Source organism: Amphiprion ocellaris, chromosome 6, assembly GCF_022539595.1.
Source record: "Amphiprion ocellaris isolate individual 3 ecotype Okinawa chromosome 6, ASM2253959v1, whole genome shotgun sequence".
Classification (NCBI taxonomy): Eukaryota; Metazoa; Chordata; class Actinopteri; family Pomacentridae; genus Amphiprion; species Amphiprion ocellaris.
The window spans coordinates 26364861-26385921 of record NC_072771.1 but is presented as its reverse complement, the minus strand read 5'-3'; the positions used below and the strand labels follow the sequence as shown (position 1 = coordinate 26385921).

Genomic DNA, 21061 nt, shown 5'->3' with positions numbered 1-21061 from the left:
TTATCTCGCCAACCCAAATCATGTTGTCTCTGTACATGGAGACAGATTGAAACAATGTGCTAGTGTTATTAAACAATAGATTTTCATTAGTTGTGAGGAAGTGAATATGTATCTATCACACTCAAGGGAAATTAAGCTTACCACACCTTAATTAAAGGACAGGTGAGGCCAGAAATGAGCATCAGATCATTAGGCAAGTTGCAAATTAATAATCTTGTAAAAGATTAATATTCAAAGTATTAATTACCTGACATTAGTTCAAGATTAATGTACACTAGCATTTTGCAATAGCACATGCATTTTAGGGAATCTCTGAAATCCGGGGTATATAAAAGTTATCTGCTAAACAGCAATGCATTGTTTGATTTTGCCCTCATCACATTTTCAATGGCATCATAAACAGTTGAAATTTTATTGTAACTCTTATGAGAAGATCAAACTAACCAAGCCCATTTCTGCTACCTTGAGGATGAGCCCTTTCCGTGAACTCTCACCACATGATACAGAATGTCATAATCCCACAGACAAATTGCCATCAGTTGAAATGAACATACACTATTTGTCCATTCCCTCTCAAATAACACATAATAAGTGTTTCCTGATCTGGCACCTCTAATAGCAGGATGGTAAAATTTGTCAGTGCCTTTCAAAACTGTTGAAAGGTATCATAAAACAAATATCATTCTGTTGCTTTGGATCTGACAGCATGATGTTTAAAGTTGGTTAGGTTGAGGGCTTGATCAGGTTTAAAGAAATAACCAGTTGTGATTGTTAAAAAAAAAAAAAAAAAAAAGAAGCAAAAACCGACTGTTGGTCGGAAACAGGACATCTCCAAGGTGGCTAAATAAAAATGACTTCCTCCTTTACTCCTGATGGAAAAGACAAATGACTACACCCAGAGGCCTTTGTCACTTGAACATAAACATATGTTGTTCTTGAACATTAGCTAAAACAACTGATGCTGCCATTTCTCTCGGGAGGGCAGCTTCCAAACGGCTGTATAATTTTCTAAGCATAATTATGCACCGTATAATCTGATTTGATTTTAATGACCCCATGGATTTGGCCTTAGTACCATCCTTCGGACAAAGAGCAGGTAAGACAAGGTAGAAAAGTAAAGTTTTTGTTGTGCACACTTCTTTAATATTTTAAAAGGTCATGAACATTGCAACCTCTAAAAGTCACCAGAAGAACTCCAGACTCCAAACTTTTAATCTTGTCTTTTTATCTCTCTGTTGAGCATCATCTAGCACAAAGTCTTTTTTTCTATCTCTGTTAACTATATAAGGCCATTATATGATCAGGCTTCACTTAGATCTAGCAAACGTTTGAATTAGACCTTTTTTCTTGAGCAGTCAGACTCGCACATCTTTTAATGGACGGCAATCTAACATTAATTTCACTGAAAAGTAAAGCACGAACAAAGAATAAAAGCCCAGACAGAGATGTTTAAGAGAACAGTGTCCTAAAATAGCCCCTAAATAATACATCTCCAAGTGAAATGCAGACATGTGCTTAATCGGGCTAAAGCAGTTAAATTGTAGCCTTTACTTCAGACACTTCTGTTTACTGTAAAAGGTAAATTCATTCTGAGACTCCAACTGGGGACATGTTGCAAAATTATTTAAATATAATGTATTTCATACATGCCATTTTTCACAGAAATCCTCATCAGTTTTTACCCTGAGGGCGTTCAAAGTCTAAAAATTAGACCCTCGAGGTGAAAGATGTGGCTTGCGCAAGTTTTAATTTCACAGGAGCACTACGACTAAGACCAGTGTTAAGACTATTCAGGCTTTCTGCGTTTCCACATGGGTTTGCAAGGGTACGTGTGAAGGAAATTTCATCATCCTCTCAAGTCAGCAAGGGTCTGGTGCAGACTCATCAGCAGATGTCTGCATACAGCCCATACATGGCAAGCATGTGGACTATGCGTACATCAGGAATACAAATGGTCTTTAATATGATGCTATTTATGAGGACAAGACTATACGAAGAGATTCTCAGTCATCCTTTTATAATTCATCATTGAAAGAGTTGTGATTGAAGTGGTTACTGTCGAACTTTAGAGCTGCTTTCATTTGAACATGCTTTCTATCAGCTGCGGAAAAACACAGTAGGACGTTTTAACTTCTCCAGAAACCCTGTGCTATGTCAGCCCACTGTGCTTACCGAAGTAATATTCATATCCCAGGTACTACCTATAGCCTTTAAAAAGTACAAAGGTACAGCCAGCCTTTCAATAACATCCATGGCAGCTCTGTGAATGTTCGATATAAGGGGCAATGTGTCAATCTGTATAACAGTCCAACGCGTACTTATTGTAGTATCAACAGAACTGTGTGCACATCTACTGATTGCTTCCTAAGTCCATATTGTTCAGTGCGTGAGGGGCCACAGGGTTTGCATGATGTATTTTGTGATCTGCTGCTTGACTGATTCAGTTTCATACTGCTTATCATGAGATGCTAACAGCACAGCCAAAGGCAACATGAAACATACTGTAAATTCAGTGAGTGGTGGTTATGTTGCATCCACTTTTTCATTTGAACTCAGAATATAATAAGAAAATGTAATATAATATTACTTTACGTCATGTCGTTGGAAGCGACAAATGACAAAAAGGTGTTTGCATTATAAAAGCAGATTTTTTTTTTTTTTTTGCACTATGTGACACAAGATGACGTATACTTGCATATAAATAATGTGCTAATGAAGACGCACAGAGAAGCAGCTGGAGGGTTGGTAATTTAACGGTACGACTAATAGTATTGAAAAAATTGTTCCAGGAGAAAATTATGTGAATTTCTTGCTGAAGTGTACCTTACAGCAATTTAATATTCAAGATACACAATTTGTATTTTCAAGTACTCTTCTGGGTACCAGCTGCTGTTTACTCTGATTAGCTGCAAAGGTTAGACATGTTATCTACATCTTGAGGCAAAGGTCTCCAGAACAGATCTTTACACTGCAAACTATGCTGCTCTCTAGAAATACAGAGTTTAAAGGGTAATTTGGCACTCATCATAGAGGGGACAGAACTATAGATACGTAGCTCAATGTCACTGGGTTTAGTTTGTCATGTAGCTTTCTGGCTCATCTCTCTCCTAGTTACACAATGCTGATAAAACTGGTTTAATGTCAGAGCAGGTGTTTCTCTTCAGCAGTGCTTATATGCACTCAAGGAACTACATAAGTGGAAAATTCATTTACATGCACAGTGGTAGCTCGTTACAACACAGCTTTCCCCTATTCCTGACTTGATTGTTAAGCATCGCGTTCTTATTTTAGCTATATTTTTGAAGACATTTACTAACTTTTTCTAGTGTGTGCTTATGTATGCATGTGTTGAAACCAGCTGATGGTACAATGAGGTGAAAAATAGAGCGACAGTGCGCGCAGATTTTTCTCACAGTGGGAACGTCTCTTTCAAATGCTTTAAATTTTCAAGGTTGGAAATTAACTTATTGAGACTTTAAGGTGCTACTTTATGATAACCAGTTTAGGGTTGACTGACTATGAGAATGCATCCTTTTATCCAAACATCTCTCCTTTCATTCTTTTGCTCTACTGTCACAATTTTTCCACGTCTGATGTCAGTGTAGTACACTTGTGCACACTGAAAAAAAAAACTGATTAAAAAGCTGGTTATGCATATACACAGACGTGCATCAGCTTTCTTCAAAAGAAATCTAGTAGGGAAAATTTCTCACCAAATACAGAACTGTGAAATTTCTGCCCTTTGTGTTCTAGTATTGAAAAATGATACAGCTATGGCAGATACTGTTTGTCTTTACAGAAAATTAAGTCTTAAATAAGTTTCACAAGTTAGAAAACAGCCCTGAATAAATCTCACATGGGCCCAGTGGTTCTCAGTCCTCCATGTCAGAACACATAGTCCTGCTGGTTTTCATTCTTGCTGTCTACTCAGGGAGTGGTTTACACCTCGGACACCACATGAAGGCAATTAACTACCTGGTAAGGCATAAAACCAGCAGGATTCTGGATAGGAGGATAGGACTGAGGACTACTGCTACAATATGTTTGAGAAATTTACATATGCTTCACATGGAAACATCAAATGCATCTGCATTTGTAACTGAGCATACTAATGCATAAAATCTGCAATTCTCACAGGGAGACTCTCTTTCCTTCCTTCGTAGTGAGATCAGGGTCAGTTACATCCAGGCTAAGGAGTCAAATTTAACTCCATGTTCAACCCTGCTGTGCCCTGCATGTTAGAAAAATAATGTAAAACTATGTAAATAGTGAAGACTATCATATTTGCTGGCCCCATGAGTTGCAGTGTATATCTCTGCAGCTGAAATTAGGCAGAGCGTGGCATCAGTTACAGTTTTTATCCCCATAGTAGTCGGTGTGGCAGTTTGCATAAACACAGTCACCAAGCGAGTAAGTTGTGTATATTTATCCGTTTAAATTACTGTTATTGTTGAATTATTTATGCATTCGGATAATGTGGATCAGTCACATTTTATTGCTTATCACAAATGAACTTAAGTGAGTGTGATGAGACTAATTGGGAAACTGAGAGTGATTCATTAAGCACTGTGGTGCTGATCGTCTCTTTAATAGTCTCTACCTCATATATCTGTCGGCAGAGTTTGCCATTTTTCATGACAATGGCTCAGTGTAGTTTTCTGTTAGGCTGCAGTATATTGTGCTGATGGATGATCTGACTCGCTTTGAATTTTTAGTTTGCTAAATCCTAATGCAGACAGCAGAAAACTTGACAGTCACGCTACACAAAGTCATAATGTCGGTGTTTAGACGTTGTCATACGCTAATAGTTATAGATGTGAATATTGGAAGCCTGCAGGGGGAGGCTTTCATTACTAGACACACAGAGTGAACAAATATCTAACAATGGTTTTAACTCAGTACAATTTCAGTAGCAGCTCCTCTAGCTTGGTTGTGAGCTCCCACAACTATAATATTCAGGTGGGGAGCTGTTGAGGTCGAGGTGAAAAGAAGAGGCTGGAAGCACCACATGATATGAAGACAGCACATGCAGCCCTCTTAATGCAAACAGCAGGATTAGCAGAGACGAGGACTGCAGTGCACAAGGTTTTGGATTCCTCAAACTGGGAGAAAACAAGGTGAAAAATGACAAACTAAACTGATTTATTTTTATCTCAGAAAAATACCCAATTGCTAAGTTGAGTACTCTTTAGAGGTGCAATATTATTGCCTCCATTTTTTCCTCACTGGCTTTTTTTCTTTTTCTTTTTTGGCCAGTACCTTTAAGTACTGTCTGTGGAGAAGATCTGAGGCCACGTGCAATGGCTCCACACAGAGCCTCCTTTATGACCAGTTAATGAAAAATCACCCAGGGACATCTTAGCTATAACAGTTAGCCACATGCTGTGCTGCCGCCTTGGTGTATCCCTGGTAACGGTCCCCCACTGGGACGGATATTAAAAGAGTCTAATCAGGAAACAATCACCGATCATAAGAAGGGAGTAAGACAAGAAAGACAGAGGGAAAAAAAGAAGAGCAAAAAGTATGCCTTCATAATCTGTTTTATGGGGAGTTTATGTCTTCTGTACTTTGACTTAAAAGTTTCATCTTGCAGTAAAGGTCAACATTTTCTTGGAGAAATTATTCACACTTCATGGCTTTTGGAATCAAAAATATAAAAGATGTACTATGTCAGTGGAAATGGTAGAAGCTGTTTTTGCACAGTGAATTAAACACGCCGCAGAGACATGTTATCTGACTTCCAAAATTCATTACATCTGTTTCTCTGTGTTTGCTATTTGCTGCTCTGCTTCTTATTTAGCAGATCTTTTGTGTATTGGTGGTTGTTTTGCTTTGTGTAAAAGTCCGGTGTATTCTCTTGCAGTTTACAATCTTTTTTCATTTTTGTTGACATTTTAATTATCAAATTTATAGAGATCAGATTGCCAAACAGGGGTTACCTATATATTGAACAGCAGGTATGGCGGGATGTATTTAAATCTATTTAGGTATCTTATCTTATGGTGTGCCTTCAAAGGATGCTTACATTTCTGACAGTGTAAATGAAACACACCTCAACTAGTTCAAATATTTGAAGTCATGTCTATGCCAGATCTGCACTTTCACTAGAGGTCTGGATCTGATAGGAGTTGATTACCTGTCTGGGGAGAAGAAAGCAGCAGACCCCTTGTTGGGAAATGACAGATTTGAAAAGGAGAGATGATTATGAATAGAGCATAGCTTAAACGAGTTTGCTTTTCTTTTCCACTCTAATCCAGCACCTTTTTCCAGTATTATTTCTCCTGATCCTCAGTCCTTCTTTCTTGACTTCTGTTCCTGTCTTTCTACATGTTTCTCCCCTTTTTCCCTTTCATCCCTATTGTACTTTGCCTCTTACCCATTTTTTACTTTCCCTCTTCCTCCTGGCCAACCCTTCCTGATGCCGACCTTTCTGTTGCAGAGGTCGTGGGATACCCTGAGGCAGCGCTGGCAGAGAATAAGTGTAGAATTTAATTTGTACCTATGTTTCAACCAGAGGCAGTGGAATTCCTCTCTTCTCTCTTCTATACATGAAGCATTGCACTGTCCCTTGAAATGACAAGACAGAGGTTTGACTGGTCTTTTTTTGCCTGTCAGTTTTTCAAGTATGTCTGTATGTAATTATTGAAAAAAAAAAGTTCAACTGATGCCTCAGACTCAACAAGTCACACTGCTGAAGAAGCAGCAGGGCCTCAAGTTGCAGGAGAATTTTCCACTGTTGCAGCCTTTGTCGTTTTCTGCATAACCAAGTTCTAGTATTGATTATTCTGCCAATTCTTTTCTTAAATAATTATTAATGATTTCTCAAGAAAGGCCTGTTAAAATTTTGCACACCTTTTGATGTCATGTTTTACCAAAATGACAATCCAAAAGATATTCAGTTTAGTATCCTGAAATAAAAGCATCACATTTTGCACATATGAGAACCTGGAATGTTAAAATGAAATAGTTGATAAATTTTCTGTTGACTGGCTAATGGATTAATTATTCAGTTGTTGCAGCTTTGACTAAGTTAATGTTGCTGAAGAGGGATGACAATAGCAAGGAGCTGCTGCTGAGCTGATGATGCTTCAACTTTTAAACTCTGGGCTTGCATATCTTCGTGGCAGCAAGACAAAAAAAGGAAAATATTGCAGGAGGTAAAGTGTTATCATGCTTGCTATACTACTCGTGTCATATTGCTAGCCAACCAAAATACAGCTGCTTGAAGTTTACGAGAAGGCAACACAAGAAGAATTTTGGCATCTAGAATATAGTTCCGAACTAATAAACACTGAAGGCATTAAATGGATTGGGTCCAAGCCAAACCTCTGAACTATTAAAGCCCAAAGACACAACCAGGTGGCCGAAAATGTTATTTTCTCTGTAATCTGGCCTTGTCTTCTGCGGTTTGAATAGTACTCTATAAGAGTTACTCATTATGTTAACTAAAGCACTCTATAAGATATGTTGACAAAGTGAAAATGCTTACATGCCCACTGTTTCCACTGGATTCATAGGCCAATGCAAGGAATCAACAAGTGCATCAAGGTGGATTAAAGCTGGTGCACCAAACTACATCACAATATAAAAAAGCATTAGTGATTAATCATAGATGACTTTACAATAGTCATTCAGGGTCGTTTTTCCTGGTGCCTTTTATTCCGGTACGAAAAACAGCTACAAACCCTCATTACATGTTCTGACAGCATTTTTTGAAAAAATTCAAACATACTGTATGTTTTCATGAAGGTTTAGTAACTAATAATTACTAACAAAAATGTAAAAACTTTCAATAACATCTCTAAATAAAAGTCCATTGCCAGATTCATTCTAATACAACAGCCAAATAATTATAATACAAAGGTTACCTTCAAGTATGCTGTTGGATCAAGTCTTTTGAAACTGATTTAACCAAGCAATAATGTCTCTGAAAGTCAAACGAATTGCATTTTATCTCCACTAACGTCTGTTAAATTGATGATGAGGACCACGTCACAATTCTCCTCTCTCAGTGTAACCGACTTGATAGAATCAGATAAACAAAATTAAAACATGTTTCTTATTACATGTACCACTGACACTGATTGAAAGCAGGATTCATAATATATCAACAATGACAAAATAACAAAGGAAACAAATAGAGCAAGGAGGCGCTTCTCAACTGGAGATATTTCCATCCTCCACTTGGCAACTGTCACTGTTGCTTGTTAATGTAATATTCTGACAGCATCCATTGTGCACTTATTCATACATTCTAATTTTGCAACTGGTACTAATTGGTCCCATGTACTGGTATTACAGTAATTTACTGGTGAAAAATTAAAAACCATATACATGTGTAAAACACATGTTCAGTAGCTACTGTATTGCATTTCTGTCCCACACAGACAGACATCATGGAGGAGGGTAAACACAGTTGGGGGAAACCTCATTAATATCAGTGACAAGTGGAAAAAACAATATATTGCTCTTTGAAAAAGAAACCACACATAATATGCTTGAGAGACACAGAAAATTAAAGGAGAGATTAAACTGAATGGAAGAAGCAGTGGGAGGGAATGAAGGAGAGACAAAGAGAATGAGAAAGAGAGTCTCACTGTATAATGTGTAATTATCTATCCTATTAGGTCCGGTTGGGATAATTGTGTTTGCTAAACATATATTTATCCAACTGAAGAGCAGCATCATCCCCTTACTCTGAAGAATGAGGTGAATAGCAAAGACCCAGGAGGTGAAGTCATGCAGAGAATGAAGAGGATGAGATTGACAGACCGATTGAGGAATCAAGGAGATAGAGGGACAGAGAAAGAGACAGAGAAAAAAACAATGTAAATAAAAAAAAAGAAAGAAAGTGGAGAGACACAAGTTGTGAAAAGAAGTGAGACACTAGAGAAAGATGATAAATAAATAAAAGTCATGTGAGTCAGACAAAGAGTGTCACAGTTGTATAGAAGGTAACGCTATGGGCAAGATATTCTTGGAGTATGTGCTGTAGCAAAATATGCAGCGGCCCAGGGTTTGTCACTTATTGACTTTTTGTCTCTGTGTTTCATTGCATTTTTATGATATATCCATGGACAGCTAATGGCATGTCATGGTGCAGCCTCTATTTATGGGAGACAAGGGAGTCGGGTGATGAAAGAAAGGAACAAAAACAGGAAAATGGACTTATAGATTTGATATGGATTTTACTGTCAGCTGTCAGGGTAATGATGATGATGTGAGTCCCTGTGAGAATTCAAGCATGCTCTCACACACACACACTAGTACACATTGAGGGAGTGTGACTCACTAAAAACACACCTATAAACACATAATACATGTGTAAATATAAAAAATAGATTTGCTCAATATCCCCCAGAATGTACATACAGTATACATGTATGCACAGATCCATTACCATTCATTTATAAATGCATACATACACACATAATGTAGTACCACACACAGGAGGTGCACACATGCACAATTAAGTGATTGCATGAGAAGAAGCACTCAGTGACACTTCCGCCCCGAGGCTTCAGACAGTAATACTCCCATCATGCTCTGCTGAATATCTCCTGAACAGTTCATAAATGTGATGGATAGACAGGCGAGATTTGAAGAGGGGGTGGGGGGGCACACTTGTGTAGTTGTCATATTCAGTAGCTGTATTGACTAGTTTTTCTGACAAGAGATTTTTATTCCATTTTTTTCATTCTTTTGGTTCTCCTACGCCCTGCCCACTCTCTTTCATTTGCTCGCAGCTATAATCAAAATAAAAAAGAAAGTGACAAGCGTTGATATCGATTTTGTGAATCAGCCAGTTTGCTAATGTGTAACTGTGGCCTTGTGCCTGTGTGTCAGTTGATTTAGCTACATACCTATCCTAGCTACCTATCTGCCTCTGCAAACTGCATATATAATAAAAATAAATAATAAAATATGAGAATAAATATTATTACATAAGTAATAATATTTTAGCCAACTAGAATCCATCCATCCATCTGTCATCTATATACCACTTAATCCTCATTAGGGTCACGAGGAGAGTGGCGTCTATCCCAGCTGACTTGGGGCGAAGGCAAGGGACACCCTGGACAGGTGTCCAGTCTGTCACAGGGCTACATATACAGACAAACAATCACACTCATATTCACACCTACGGCCAATTTAGAATAATCAATTAACCTCGGCATATTTTTGGACTGTGGGAGGAAGCCAGAGTACCTGGAGAAAACCCACGCATGCACAAGAAGAACATGCAAACTCTATGCAGGAAGATCCCACAGGAAAGCTGGGACGCAAATCTGGATCTTCCAGTTGCAAGGCAAAAGTGTTAACCACCACGTCACTGCGCGGCCCCCCAACCAGAATCTCCACATGTAAAAGTCAGAAGAAACACTGCTCCACCAAAGCCCCCACAGTTCTGTACCGGGCACCTACCGATGCCCTCGTCATGGAGTAGGTCCTCATCATTTTTGTTTTGGAGTAACAGGTCATTTGTTGCACAAATGGCAATTACAGCTATTTATTTCCTTACACCAAGTGTGTCTGAACTGAAACTAAAAATTGAAGCAACATAAATGAAAAAACTGCTAGCAAAATTCAATAAACGTTAAAGCTGAGGAGAAAATTGAAAGCAGAAAACATACTCAAGAGGGACACTGTCAAATGTAAACCTTTGAGATCATTTTTTGTTACAAATCTCTTTAACTTTCTTTCAGTTACACTTGAACAATTTGTACACTAATACAGAAACAACTCTTTAACAAATCCTGTTTGTTTTTTCACTTACAAACATCGTTGGTATTCACGTCACAGCCAGAAAGTTACTCTGGAGGAGTAGACTTTTAAATGACACAATTCACTGAAAACTCTTTCTGAGCTTCAGATAAATGAATCTCTGTGAGGCACTCCAGTGTGACATTGCTTTAAGATGCCCAGTGGCTATAGAAATGTTGAGTTTTTTGTTACAAAAATGAACACTAGAATATCCTAATAGATTATCTCCATAAAAATGGTAGATTCACTACAGTGACATTAGATTATTTAATACTAAATGCACTCAAAATCATTAATCAAAAAAAACCTGATGTCCCTTTGTTTGAAATTTGGTTCACACTCAAAAACAATTTGTTCATAAATTAAAAATAAATTATTTGAATTAAAATAAAGTTAGATTTAGAAAATTTAAAGAAGGGTAAGTAGGTATGTTATGTTAGGTTTATATGAATGTCACCTTGCGAGGAATAAAGTAAGAAAAGGGGAGGAGTGAGTAAAACCAGAAGAAAAGGTACATAAGAGAGGAAAAAGGAACTAATTATTTCTAATGTGACCTGTTTTCTTCTGTAGAAATGAGCATTCTGGTTAAGAGGAAAAGAAGCAGTCAAAGAAAATTAACTACTGCAATGGCCCATTTATAAAGTAAGACACTTGGCATGAACGGCTGCTGTACTTGGTTGGAACAGATTTGCTACAAAAACTTGGTGTCTGGATAGCAAAAAGGTTGACAACTCTGGGAGAAACTGGGATACAAATTGACAGAGTGTGTAGAGGAAAAGAGACTTACTTTTGCCAGTAGTGGTGACATGAGGCGTCTTGTGGCTGATTTGAAAATCGCCGTTTGCTGTTTTTTGTAGCTCTCCTCTGTCTTCTTTTCTGCCTGAACATTCACACATGTACACATATTTGGTGGTAAGAGTATGAAGGTTTATGCTCATGGCTTGTGTAAAGGTTAATATTTTAGTTTAATTAAAATCAAGACACATACAGTACAATACCATTTCAAAAAACTTCTATCAACAAATTGCAACATTGCCATCACAATACAAAATGAATCTTGGACTGATCTCATGTCTCCCTGATGGTATTGTGTGATGGATAAGCATCTAAATGTGCTTAAAACCTTAGTAAAGTACTGCATCTTGAAAGAAAGAAAAAATTAAAAAATAAATGGATTACTATATTGACAGATCTTCCTACCTCATACTGTCCTGGACCTGGGGCCTCTATTGATTCCTTGTCGTGGAAAACAGAGCTGCGTTTAGCAGTGGAGCCAAAGCCTCCTTTCCTGGTTTTCTCTAAAAATGCCTTTTTAAAACTCTCACGGGCTAAACCATGCTCAAACACGTTGTAGGAACCTGGACCTGAACACAGTACAGACAGGGGTGATCACTGCGTGTGTTTGTGAAGAATAACTTTTACACATTTTTTCTTTTCACTGACCTCAGATAAAACAGTCTACTACAACAGCACGGATAACTGATACCTGTGGTATTTTCCCTCAAATCTGTACCTGTTAGTTCGACCAAAAACCCAATGAGGATGCAAAGAAATTTCCATACCCATATGTAACTTTGGCTTAGTGTCAAGTTTGGGCAGCTCAGGTTGTGTGCTGACTCAGACTGAAAATGGCATCTGTGCCACACCTGTGCTGCAATAAATTTCATATGGCAGCTCTCAATATTGGTGTTTTAATTATCTTTCTCTTCAGCAGTATAATATTTTGTCTACTTGTGTGAATGCCCCCTTCAGTGGAAGAAAACAGAAGAATGATTTTTCTTTTCTAATGATACCATGGCCCTGTGTACCACTACTTAAGAAAACACTTGCAAGCAATTTAGAGACCTCAGTAACTGGAGAAAACATTTCATTAATTTCACAACACGTCTTATGCAGAATTTACAAAAACCTAGACAAAACCAAGTAAACGGCAAAATACAAAAAAAAAGAAAATCCAAGGCAATACCATGAGAAACATTTGCATTTTCAAGAAAGAACAAAAATTTGATTAAGAACTAATTATTTATAGTCTAAATGCAAAAAAGCAAATAAATGTTACTGCCTCATCTGTACAATGTGTGTTGTCATAACAATTGAAAAAACTAAAGACATCCCCTTAAAATTAATCGTGTGGAGCCTAATCTGTCAAATTTTTTTGCAGTCAATAAATTAAACACTCCTTCTGACATGAATTCACAATTAAAATACTGGGAGATGCTTAGAGAAGCAAAAATAGATTTGATGTCAGTTGTGAAGTTGAAAAGATTTTTTTTTCTTTCTTTACGTAGATTGCTCCTGTTTTAATTCTTTTTTTGTTCTACTTCTCATACCAAAAGCTAGATACAAAATCAGTTGTTGGTAAAGTAAATTTTGCGACCATATCAACATTATTATTATTATTATTATTATTATTATTATTATTATTATTATTATTATTATTATTATTATTATTATTATTATTATTATTATTATTGTTATTATTAATCAGCTTATTTAAAAAGGGACCATGTACAATATTGAACATAAATGTTGCCGTTTGAGGTATTGCACCAGAGTTAGCTATAAGCTATTTTCCAGCTGTAGTCCCTTGGCAGGTCACAATGTTTTGTCACAATATTAAAATGTGACAGAAAAGTTGGACATGTTTACACACACACACACACATACACCAATTAGGCAAAACATTATGACCACTGACAGGTGAAGTGCGAAATATTGATTACCTTCTCATCATGGCACCTGATAGTGGGTTGGATATATTAGGCAGCAAGTGAACATTTTGTACTCAAAGTTGATCTTTTAGAAGCAAGAAAATGATCAAGCGTAAGGATTTGTGCGAATGTGACAAGGGCAAAATTGCTAGACGACTGGGTTTTCATTTCCAAAAACTGCAGCTCTTGTGGGGTGTTCCTGGTCTGCAGTGGTCAGTATCTATCAAAAGTGGTCCAAGGAAGGAGCAGTAATGAACCAGTGACAGGATCATAGGCGGACAAACTCAAACTGCTGAAGAAGTTAATCCTGGTTCTGAGACAAAGGTGTCAGAATACACAGTGCATCGCAGCTTGTTGTGTATTGGGCTGCATAGCTGCAGACCAGTCAGGATGCCTATGCTGACCACTGTGCACCGTTGAAAGCTCCAACAATGGGTATGTGAGCATCAGAACTGGACCACGGAGCAATGGAAGAAGGTGGCCTGGTCTGATGAATCACGTTTTCTTTTACATCACGTTCATGGCATGTGCATCGCTTAAATTGGGAAAACATGGCACCAGGGTGCACTATAGGAAGAAGGAAAGCCGGCAGAGGCAGTGTGATGCCTTGGTTCTGCTGGGAAACCTTGGGTCCTGCTATCAATGTGGATGTTACTTTGACATGGACCACCTACCTAAGCATTGTTGCAGACCATGTACACCCTTTCATGGAAATGGTGTACATGGTGTACATTTCAGTGTCAGCTGAAAGAGGCTGTGGCCTCTTTCAGCAGGATAATGCACCGTGCCAGAAAGTAAAAATGGTTCAGGAATGGTTTGAGGAGCACAACGATTTTGAGGCTTTGACTTGGCCTCCAAATTCCCAAGATCTCAATCCAATTGAGCATCTGTGTGATGTGCTGGACAAACAAGTCCGATCCATGGTGGCCCCACCTCACAACTTACAGGACTTAAAGGATCTACTGCTAACATATTGGTGCCAGACACCACAGCACACCTTCATGGTCAGGGCTGTTTTGACAGCAGAAGGGGGACCAACACAATATTAGGCAGGTGGTCAAAACATTATGCCTGATTGGTGTACACACAACACAAATAATACCCTTTGATTTCATTTCAAAATGTTTTTACAAGCTGCAAACTTGGCCCAAGTCATTACTTGTTTAAAACCCAACCTTTGAAAGAACATGGGTTGCTTATAAAAACAATATAAAAAGCAATTCTAATGCGAATGATTATTGCCCTCAAACATAAGAAAACTATCATGTGCCAGTGATGTTATAAAATCTACTTGCAAACACTTTCTGTCTTTAGTACAAACACATGAAGTGTTGATATCTGCTAAAGAGAAAACTGGATTGCATTGTAATAGATTATTAACTGCACAGATCAAAGCAGAAAATCACTTTAAACAGCATCCAAATGGAACACAGCAATTGGTAGGTAGGCACACGCATGTAAACACACAACCACATACGCACACACTGACCTGGTGTGGAGACATTTTTGTGTTTCGGTGAGAAGCGCACAGCAGTGATGCCAAATGGGCTTTTCTTCACTCCTGTGGTCCTCTTCAGCAGCTCCAGGGCACAGCGTGGGTCATTATACGCACCAACAGGGGGCGACACTTCTTTCATAGAGGTAAACCTCTAAAAAACAGATGAGAGGAAGCAATAGATTAAGGAAAGGCAGGAAACAAAAGTGAAGTCCCAGCAGGCAGCGAAACTTGGCAATTTAATCATTAATAGCGCTTTGTATTGATCAAACAGAAATCAGCGTGGTGACACAAAAACAAATCCAGCAGAGAATACTGTATCTACAACCACAGACTTTGATCAATCTAAGCTTTACTTTTCCACCCTCAGTTGTGCTTCATTTTTGTTCAGGTCATAGGGGATGAATGGCAACAATTGGCAGGATTCCAATGTGAATACTTTGTAAGCATGAAAGATTAGTTTTCATGTCGACAGCCTTTGTTCTTAATAAAGACTATGTTTCACAAGAAGAATAAACTATGAATCCCCCCAAAAAAATGTCAGGTTGCACACAGGTACTTTTAATTACAGCACAGCAGGGCTTTGAGCTGTATGCTAATGCTGTAATGTAATTAGTACTGATTTCATTGGCAAGTATAGAAAGAGCAGCTTAGGCTGATGAGAATGTCATTAGCTTTTCTGGTATTTGGTCATAAACCAAAGTATTGGACAAATTTAAATTCTGACCTAATGAATACACAGTGAAAGGTTAAGGGATCACCAAAGGCCTCACATTTCCAGACAAGTATTTGGACAGTAACACAATTTCCCAAATTGTTCCTCTGCACACCAGCACAATTTTCTCTGATAGGTCTGTGTTGTTTTTGCAACCTAATAATGGTTTCCTTCAGTTTTATCAACATCTCTGTGGACCACAAGTTGAGAGTTCCAATAAAGAGCGAGTAATTTCAAATTCAACAACTGGAATCAATTTCATATCTGTTATTTTCTTAATGTATCATGAAATAATGAGGAATGTGGCTGAACCTGACCATGAAATAGCTTAACAGTCATTTTTCCAATTCTTTTGGAGCCTGTGACAAGACTATGTAAAAAATGCTGTAATTCCTCAACAGCTAATCCAATATTGTTGTTAAAACCTTTGATATAAATCTGAAATTCAATACCCCGGTCACATCCTGATGGCTCTATTTGCAATCCCTTGTGATAGTGCACAGAGACAAAAATACTAAATGTGTGTCAATGTCCAAATACTTGCGGACCTCACTGTAGTTATTTAGATATTTCAGATTTCCTTTATGCTATACTACTAGTCATCTGCTTTGCCTATCCCAAAACTCAACTGCTTGTAAACATCTCAGAAAACTGAAACACACTGAAACCAACAGAGAAAACAAAAATGACAAAAAGAAAAGAACAAAAAAGAAAAAGAAAAGAGTGACAAAAAATTTGGGTAGAATTCACACAGATAGAACAAAGCAGTGGGATAGAAAATGAGATTGGGTAAACAGCAACCTCGACGCAAAGATAATGATGCACACAATCAGGTATGTAACCATTTTGCTGATATTAGAGCTGATTCAGCATTATAACTGTTTGGCAGCTTCACTTCCAGGGTACAAATGTGTTTATCTGATAGCCTGTTATAACAACACAGGCAATCAAGGGACCAAATCAGATAAATTGCCTTCTCAGTCAAAATTACTGAAGGTGAACTGTGCTTCAGCGTAATACAAAATTTCTCCTCAGCTTCTCACAACTGAACCATTCAGCAGGGATGGCCCAACACAATGGAGGAATAATAAGAACTTGATTTCTTCAAATACCAGCAAAGCCATATTAACAATACATGTCCACACACCCACACATACAAAGCCAATTCCCCTGATGAACATCATCATCTAGGGAACATCATCAGTTCGCCAGACAATATTCAACTATAAGAACCATCTCAAATATAACTTATACATTGGAAGCATGCCAGTCATTGATTTGCACTTCCTAAGATGCAGCCTATGGAAAATTACTTGCACGGTCATGAAAATTATGTTAGTAATGCATAGCTGAATTATTGAGCTTTTAGGCAAAAAAAAAAAGAAAGAAATGAGAGGAAAATAAATTTAAGTAAAGAGGTATAGCTGGAGGAGGAAATTAATAGGAGTGGAAAATGACAGAAAGGGGAAGTGTTTGGGGTAGAAACTGAGCATTTGAATAAAAGAAAGGGGACGAACAACAGGACAAGCTGTTCCAATGCCAAACCAAATGGTATTCTTTCAAAGTCCGTTGTAGAGCTGGGGTTTATGACCATCTGTTAGTCCAATTCTGTCCTACTGGCTTTGGTAAAGCTTTATTAACGGGCACATCTTCTCTCTTCCACTGACACACTGAGCTCTGTTGGCACTTCCCATAGAAGCTGAATGGTAGATTTTCTTTAGTTCTGTTGTTATTGTTCCATTTTTCAAATGCATAAGAAATGCCAGAGGAATACTTTTGAAAATCACTCCCAAAGTCAAAATGGTCTCATTACAATGCGGCACTGTAGGTATTTCAGTGACACAACATCTTAATGACTGCTAATGTGGAATAATGAGGCCACAGAGTGAGCGCTATAGCTAACTATAGCAGAAGTATAAGTGCTCTCATGCCCCTCAGGTACCAAACAAATCCCCACTTGCACTGTTAAGGTCAATTTAGACTGAGCAGAAAGAGAAGGCAACATGACTGCATATGAAGTCTTTACAAACACACCAGTCCTCCCTGGGCTTCACAAGAAAGGCAAAGACATGTCCTCACAGGTTGAAAAAGTTGTAACTTGAGCCAAAAATGTATGCTTGTCCTGAGGCTGTGTGACTCCAATTTCTTTCTCTGCAACATGCTGAGCTGGTGCATTGACCATGTGATCATCACACCACTTTGAGTGTGTATAAACGTGCATGTACACATGTCACAAGGAAAAAAAGCAAGGAAGCTGAAAGAAAATAACTAAAGGTTCCTGATAAATTTTGACAAATACAGAGCAGAAACACAGTGCAAACATGCTGTAGGTGTACATTTGTTCAGGCAGTGCGTCATGGTAAATGACAGAGACTGAACAAACAATCCAACAGCTTAAGTTGCATGAATAAAGCAAGAAATAAATACTTTAAAGAATAAATCTGGACACACTGTTCAGTCCGCAGTTTGCTTTTTTAAACAGAGTGTCAATTTCAGTTGTACCCCTTGACAAGATCGCATACAAAACACAATAATTTGTCCAACGTTACACTGAGGCCCTTTGTTTCTGCTCACATCACCAATGTGTATGAGAGATGACGGTCACCATTGCTGGAACTAACTGTATAAACAAAAAGGCTATTTTGCTAAATACAGTTGCAGATATCAAACTCCTCTTTATATGTTATCGTGTGTATTCCACTATCTTCCTGGGACCTCTTAACCTCTTCTTATATAATGTATGGCAATTTGCTGAAGCCTATAGTGTATTTTGAATTCTCAAGAGGTCACTGGCAGAAAAGTTATGAAGCACTTAACTTCTTATGAGGCCCAAATTACAAATCACAGTATTTTTTTAAGTACAAGGATGTGAAGTATCAAGAGAGAGAATGGTCTGCAGGGATACCAGGATGAAACAGGATGTGAATCTAAAGGATGGGGTATAGAAACAATGTGGGTACAAATATGGACAAAGAATAAGAGATGAAGTTGTAAGTGAAACAGAATGATAGATGAGGAACACAAAAAAGTTATGTAAGCTTAAAGTCTGTGTAAAGCAACACACAACAGAAAGAACTGTTATAAACCAACCAGCCAATTTTAACCAAATCCAAAAAAAAAGTGTGTCATCAGGTTTCAAAATTGTGATTAAAAAAAAAGCGCTTCTGGAAGGTGATGACTGACAGTTTTCAGGACAGCCTGTATGAACTGTACTAACCATGCAAACATATTGGCATTTGTTTGTACAGATTAGATGTGAAATCCCAAACATACACTGTAAATACACAATATGTTCATTACTTTGCAGCTGTGGACTAAGCTACCTAAAATAATAAGGCAAAGAAACAAGTCAAATTATTCTCACTGATTGAAAGTTCTCGGCCTCACCTGGAAACAAGGAGTGTAAACCCCATATTGGGGCTTACCTGTATACTATAAAGCCTTACATCACTGTCCACAAAAAGTTAAACATTTCTCATCATTTTTTCGCAAGTGGAGGAAAGCTTTAAGCTGATTGCTATTCCTCCAGGACAATACGCCCATCCACACAGCACAGGTGGCAGAAGCATCCAAATGTGGCTTTGAGCTGTTGCCCCATGCACCTTACTCACCGACCACGGTCTAACTTCTGTTTCCCAAACTGAAATACCACTCGATTGGCTGCCATTTTCAGAGTGATTATGAAGTCATCCATGCTGTTGAGGAGTATCTGGACGCTCAAGATGTGAACAAAGAGATAGCAAAGCTTAAAAATCGTTTGAAAAAAGTGCACTGTAGTTAAAGGAGACTCTGCAGAAAAATAATACTGTCATGGGGCGTGCAGAATTTTGAACCCAAGTGAGACTCAGAGGAGTCGGTAGGCAGGTCAAAACAGAATTTATTGTACAAATTATAATAATCAGACTAAGGCCAGCAGTCACAAGCTGGAAACGGGGGGAGAGTCAGCTCTCTCAGCAACTGAGGCAGTACGAACCCACATCCGCTGCCTTGTGAAGCCGGTCTTTATAGTAGGTGGTGATGGGATGAACTACAGGTGTGCGGCTCTCGCAGCTGCACTTAATCCACTGATTAGCAGCTGCAGAGAGCCTCACAGACCAGAGACACACCGGCAGTGGAGCGGATGGCTGGAAGGGGGCGGGGCTAGGCAAGGCCTGTGACAAATACAAGAACAATCTTTCTTCTGTGATGTATTTTTGGTGAGGTAGAGAACTTTTTGAAAGACCCTTGTGGTGTTACAAATGGCATTGAATGTTGGTGGGATGGGTGGATGAAGGCCAGGAAGCAAGATCCTCAGTTCGGCCACATTCACAAGTAGCAGATTATCTCTGAATCCCAGCGATCACTGCAGAGGCCTGAGTTGGTCTGGATTCTCAGTTCTCCATCAGCGTGTTTGCTCACAAAATAAGTCCACATTATCATCATTTTCTGGGAAATTAAATAAGAACCCTAAGCTGCATTTGCTAGATGACAGCAAAGCTAGCTAGCAAACTGTAGGCTATGTGTGGACACTCACAGTCAAGAAGGAGAGCTACTGAGGATAATGCACTCTAGTTTTAATAATGCTATAGTGTTAGGTGTCATGCAAAGTAAGACTCAAGTGCATCCTTGAGCCATGATTTGTGCCCTGCCCAAAAAATCCTCAACACAAAAGTGATGAAAAACAGTTCTTACACCACAATTCAGTGCTACATGATTTACAGCCTTTTCACAGTTCAGCAAATATTTTTCAACATGTATTATGTGTTCAGCAACAAGTTTCACAATTTTCTTTACACATACTTTCACTAGTATCCTCTTCTGGCCTATTCTATTCTATCCTATACTGTCAAGACATCCACAATTATGGTGATCAGTACCGTTTGCTTAATTATTTATTTATTGAATCTCTTTTTCTTTTGTGTTGGTTGTCTTTTTTTTCTGTTTTATTGATGGGCAGTTAGTTGGGAATAACACACCACCTTACAATCTTTAATTGCAATAGCACCGCCTGTTAGTTTCTATCCCTGTTCATCCTGTTCGTCCTGTTTGTCCTATCCAGTCTTTGTTTCCCCCACACATCACTGAGGTGTAGCACTGCCCTCCCTGGCTCATAATAGGGAATTCTAATAAAGAATATCTGCTTAGCTTTCAGGGAGGGCCGGTGATGGTCACACACATGCACAAAATATTAAAATATTCGGCTGCAAGACTAAAATATGCATCAATCTCATACAATGTTGACACCTCTTTTGTGGAGTTAAACAATGAGAACAAATGCAGACAAAAAAAACAAAGAAGAGCAAGAATGAACCAAGAAAGGGTAAAGGAGACATGAGTAGAGGAGTGAGAGTAAGGGAAATCGAGGAAAAGCCATGTTTTCACAAAGAGTCTGCTTGA

At 38.3% G+C, this 21061-nt stretch overlaps 1 protein-coding gene across 1 annotated transcript in view; it reads right to left on the bottom strand.

Annotated features, from left to right (window-relative positions):
- Nucleotides 1–21061, bottom strand: part of stpg2 (sperm-tail PG-rich repeat containing 2) — a 66151-nt gene that overhangs the window by 29105 nt on the left and 15985 nt on the right. The window contains exons 8-10 of the mRNA XM_023280871.3: nt 14965–15124; nt 11965–12128; nt 11552–11644 (exon numbers count right to left, since the gene is read on the bottom strand). Coding sequence (XP_023136639.2) covers nt 11552–11644; nt 11965–12128; nt 14965–15124 — 417 coding nt within the window. The remainder of the gene's footprint in view (nt 1–11551; nt 11645–11964; nt 12129–14964; nt 15125–21061) is intronic.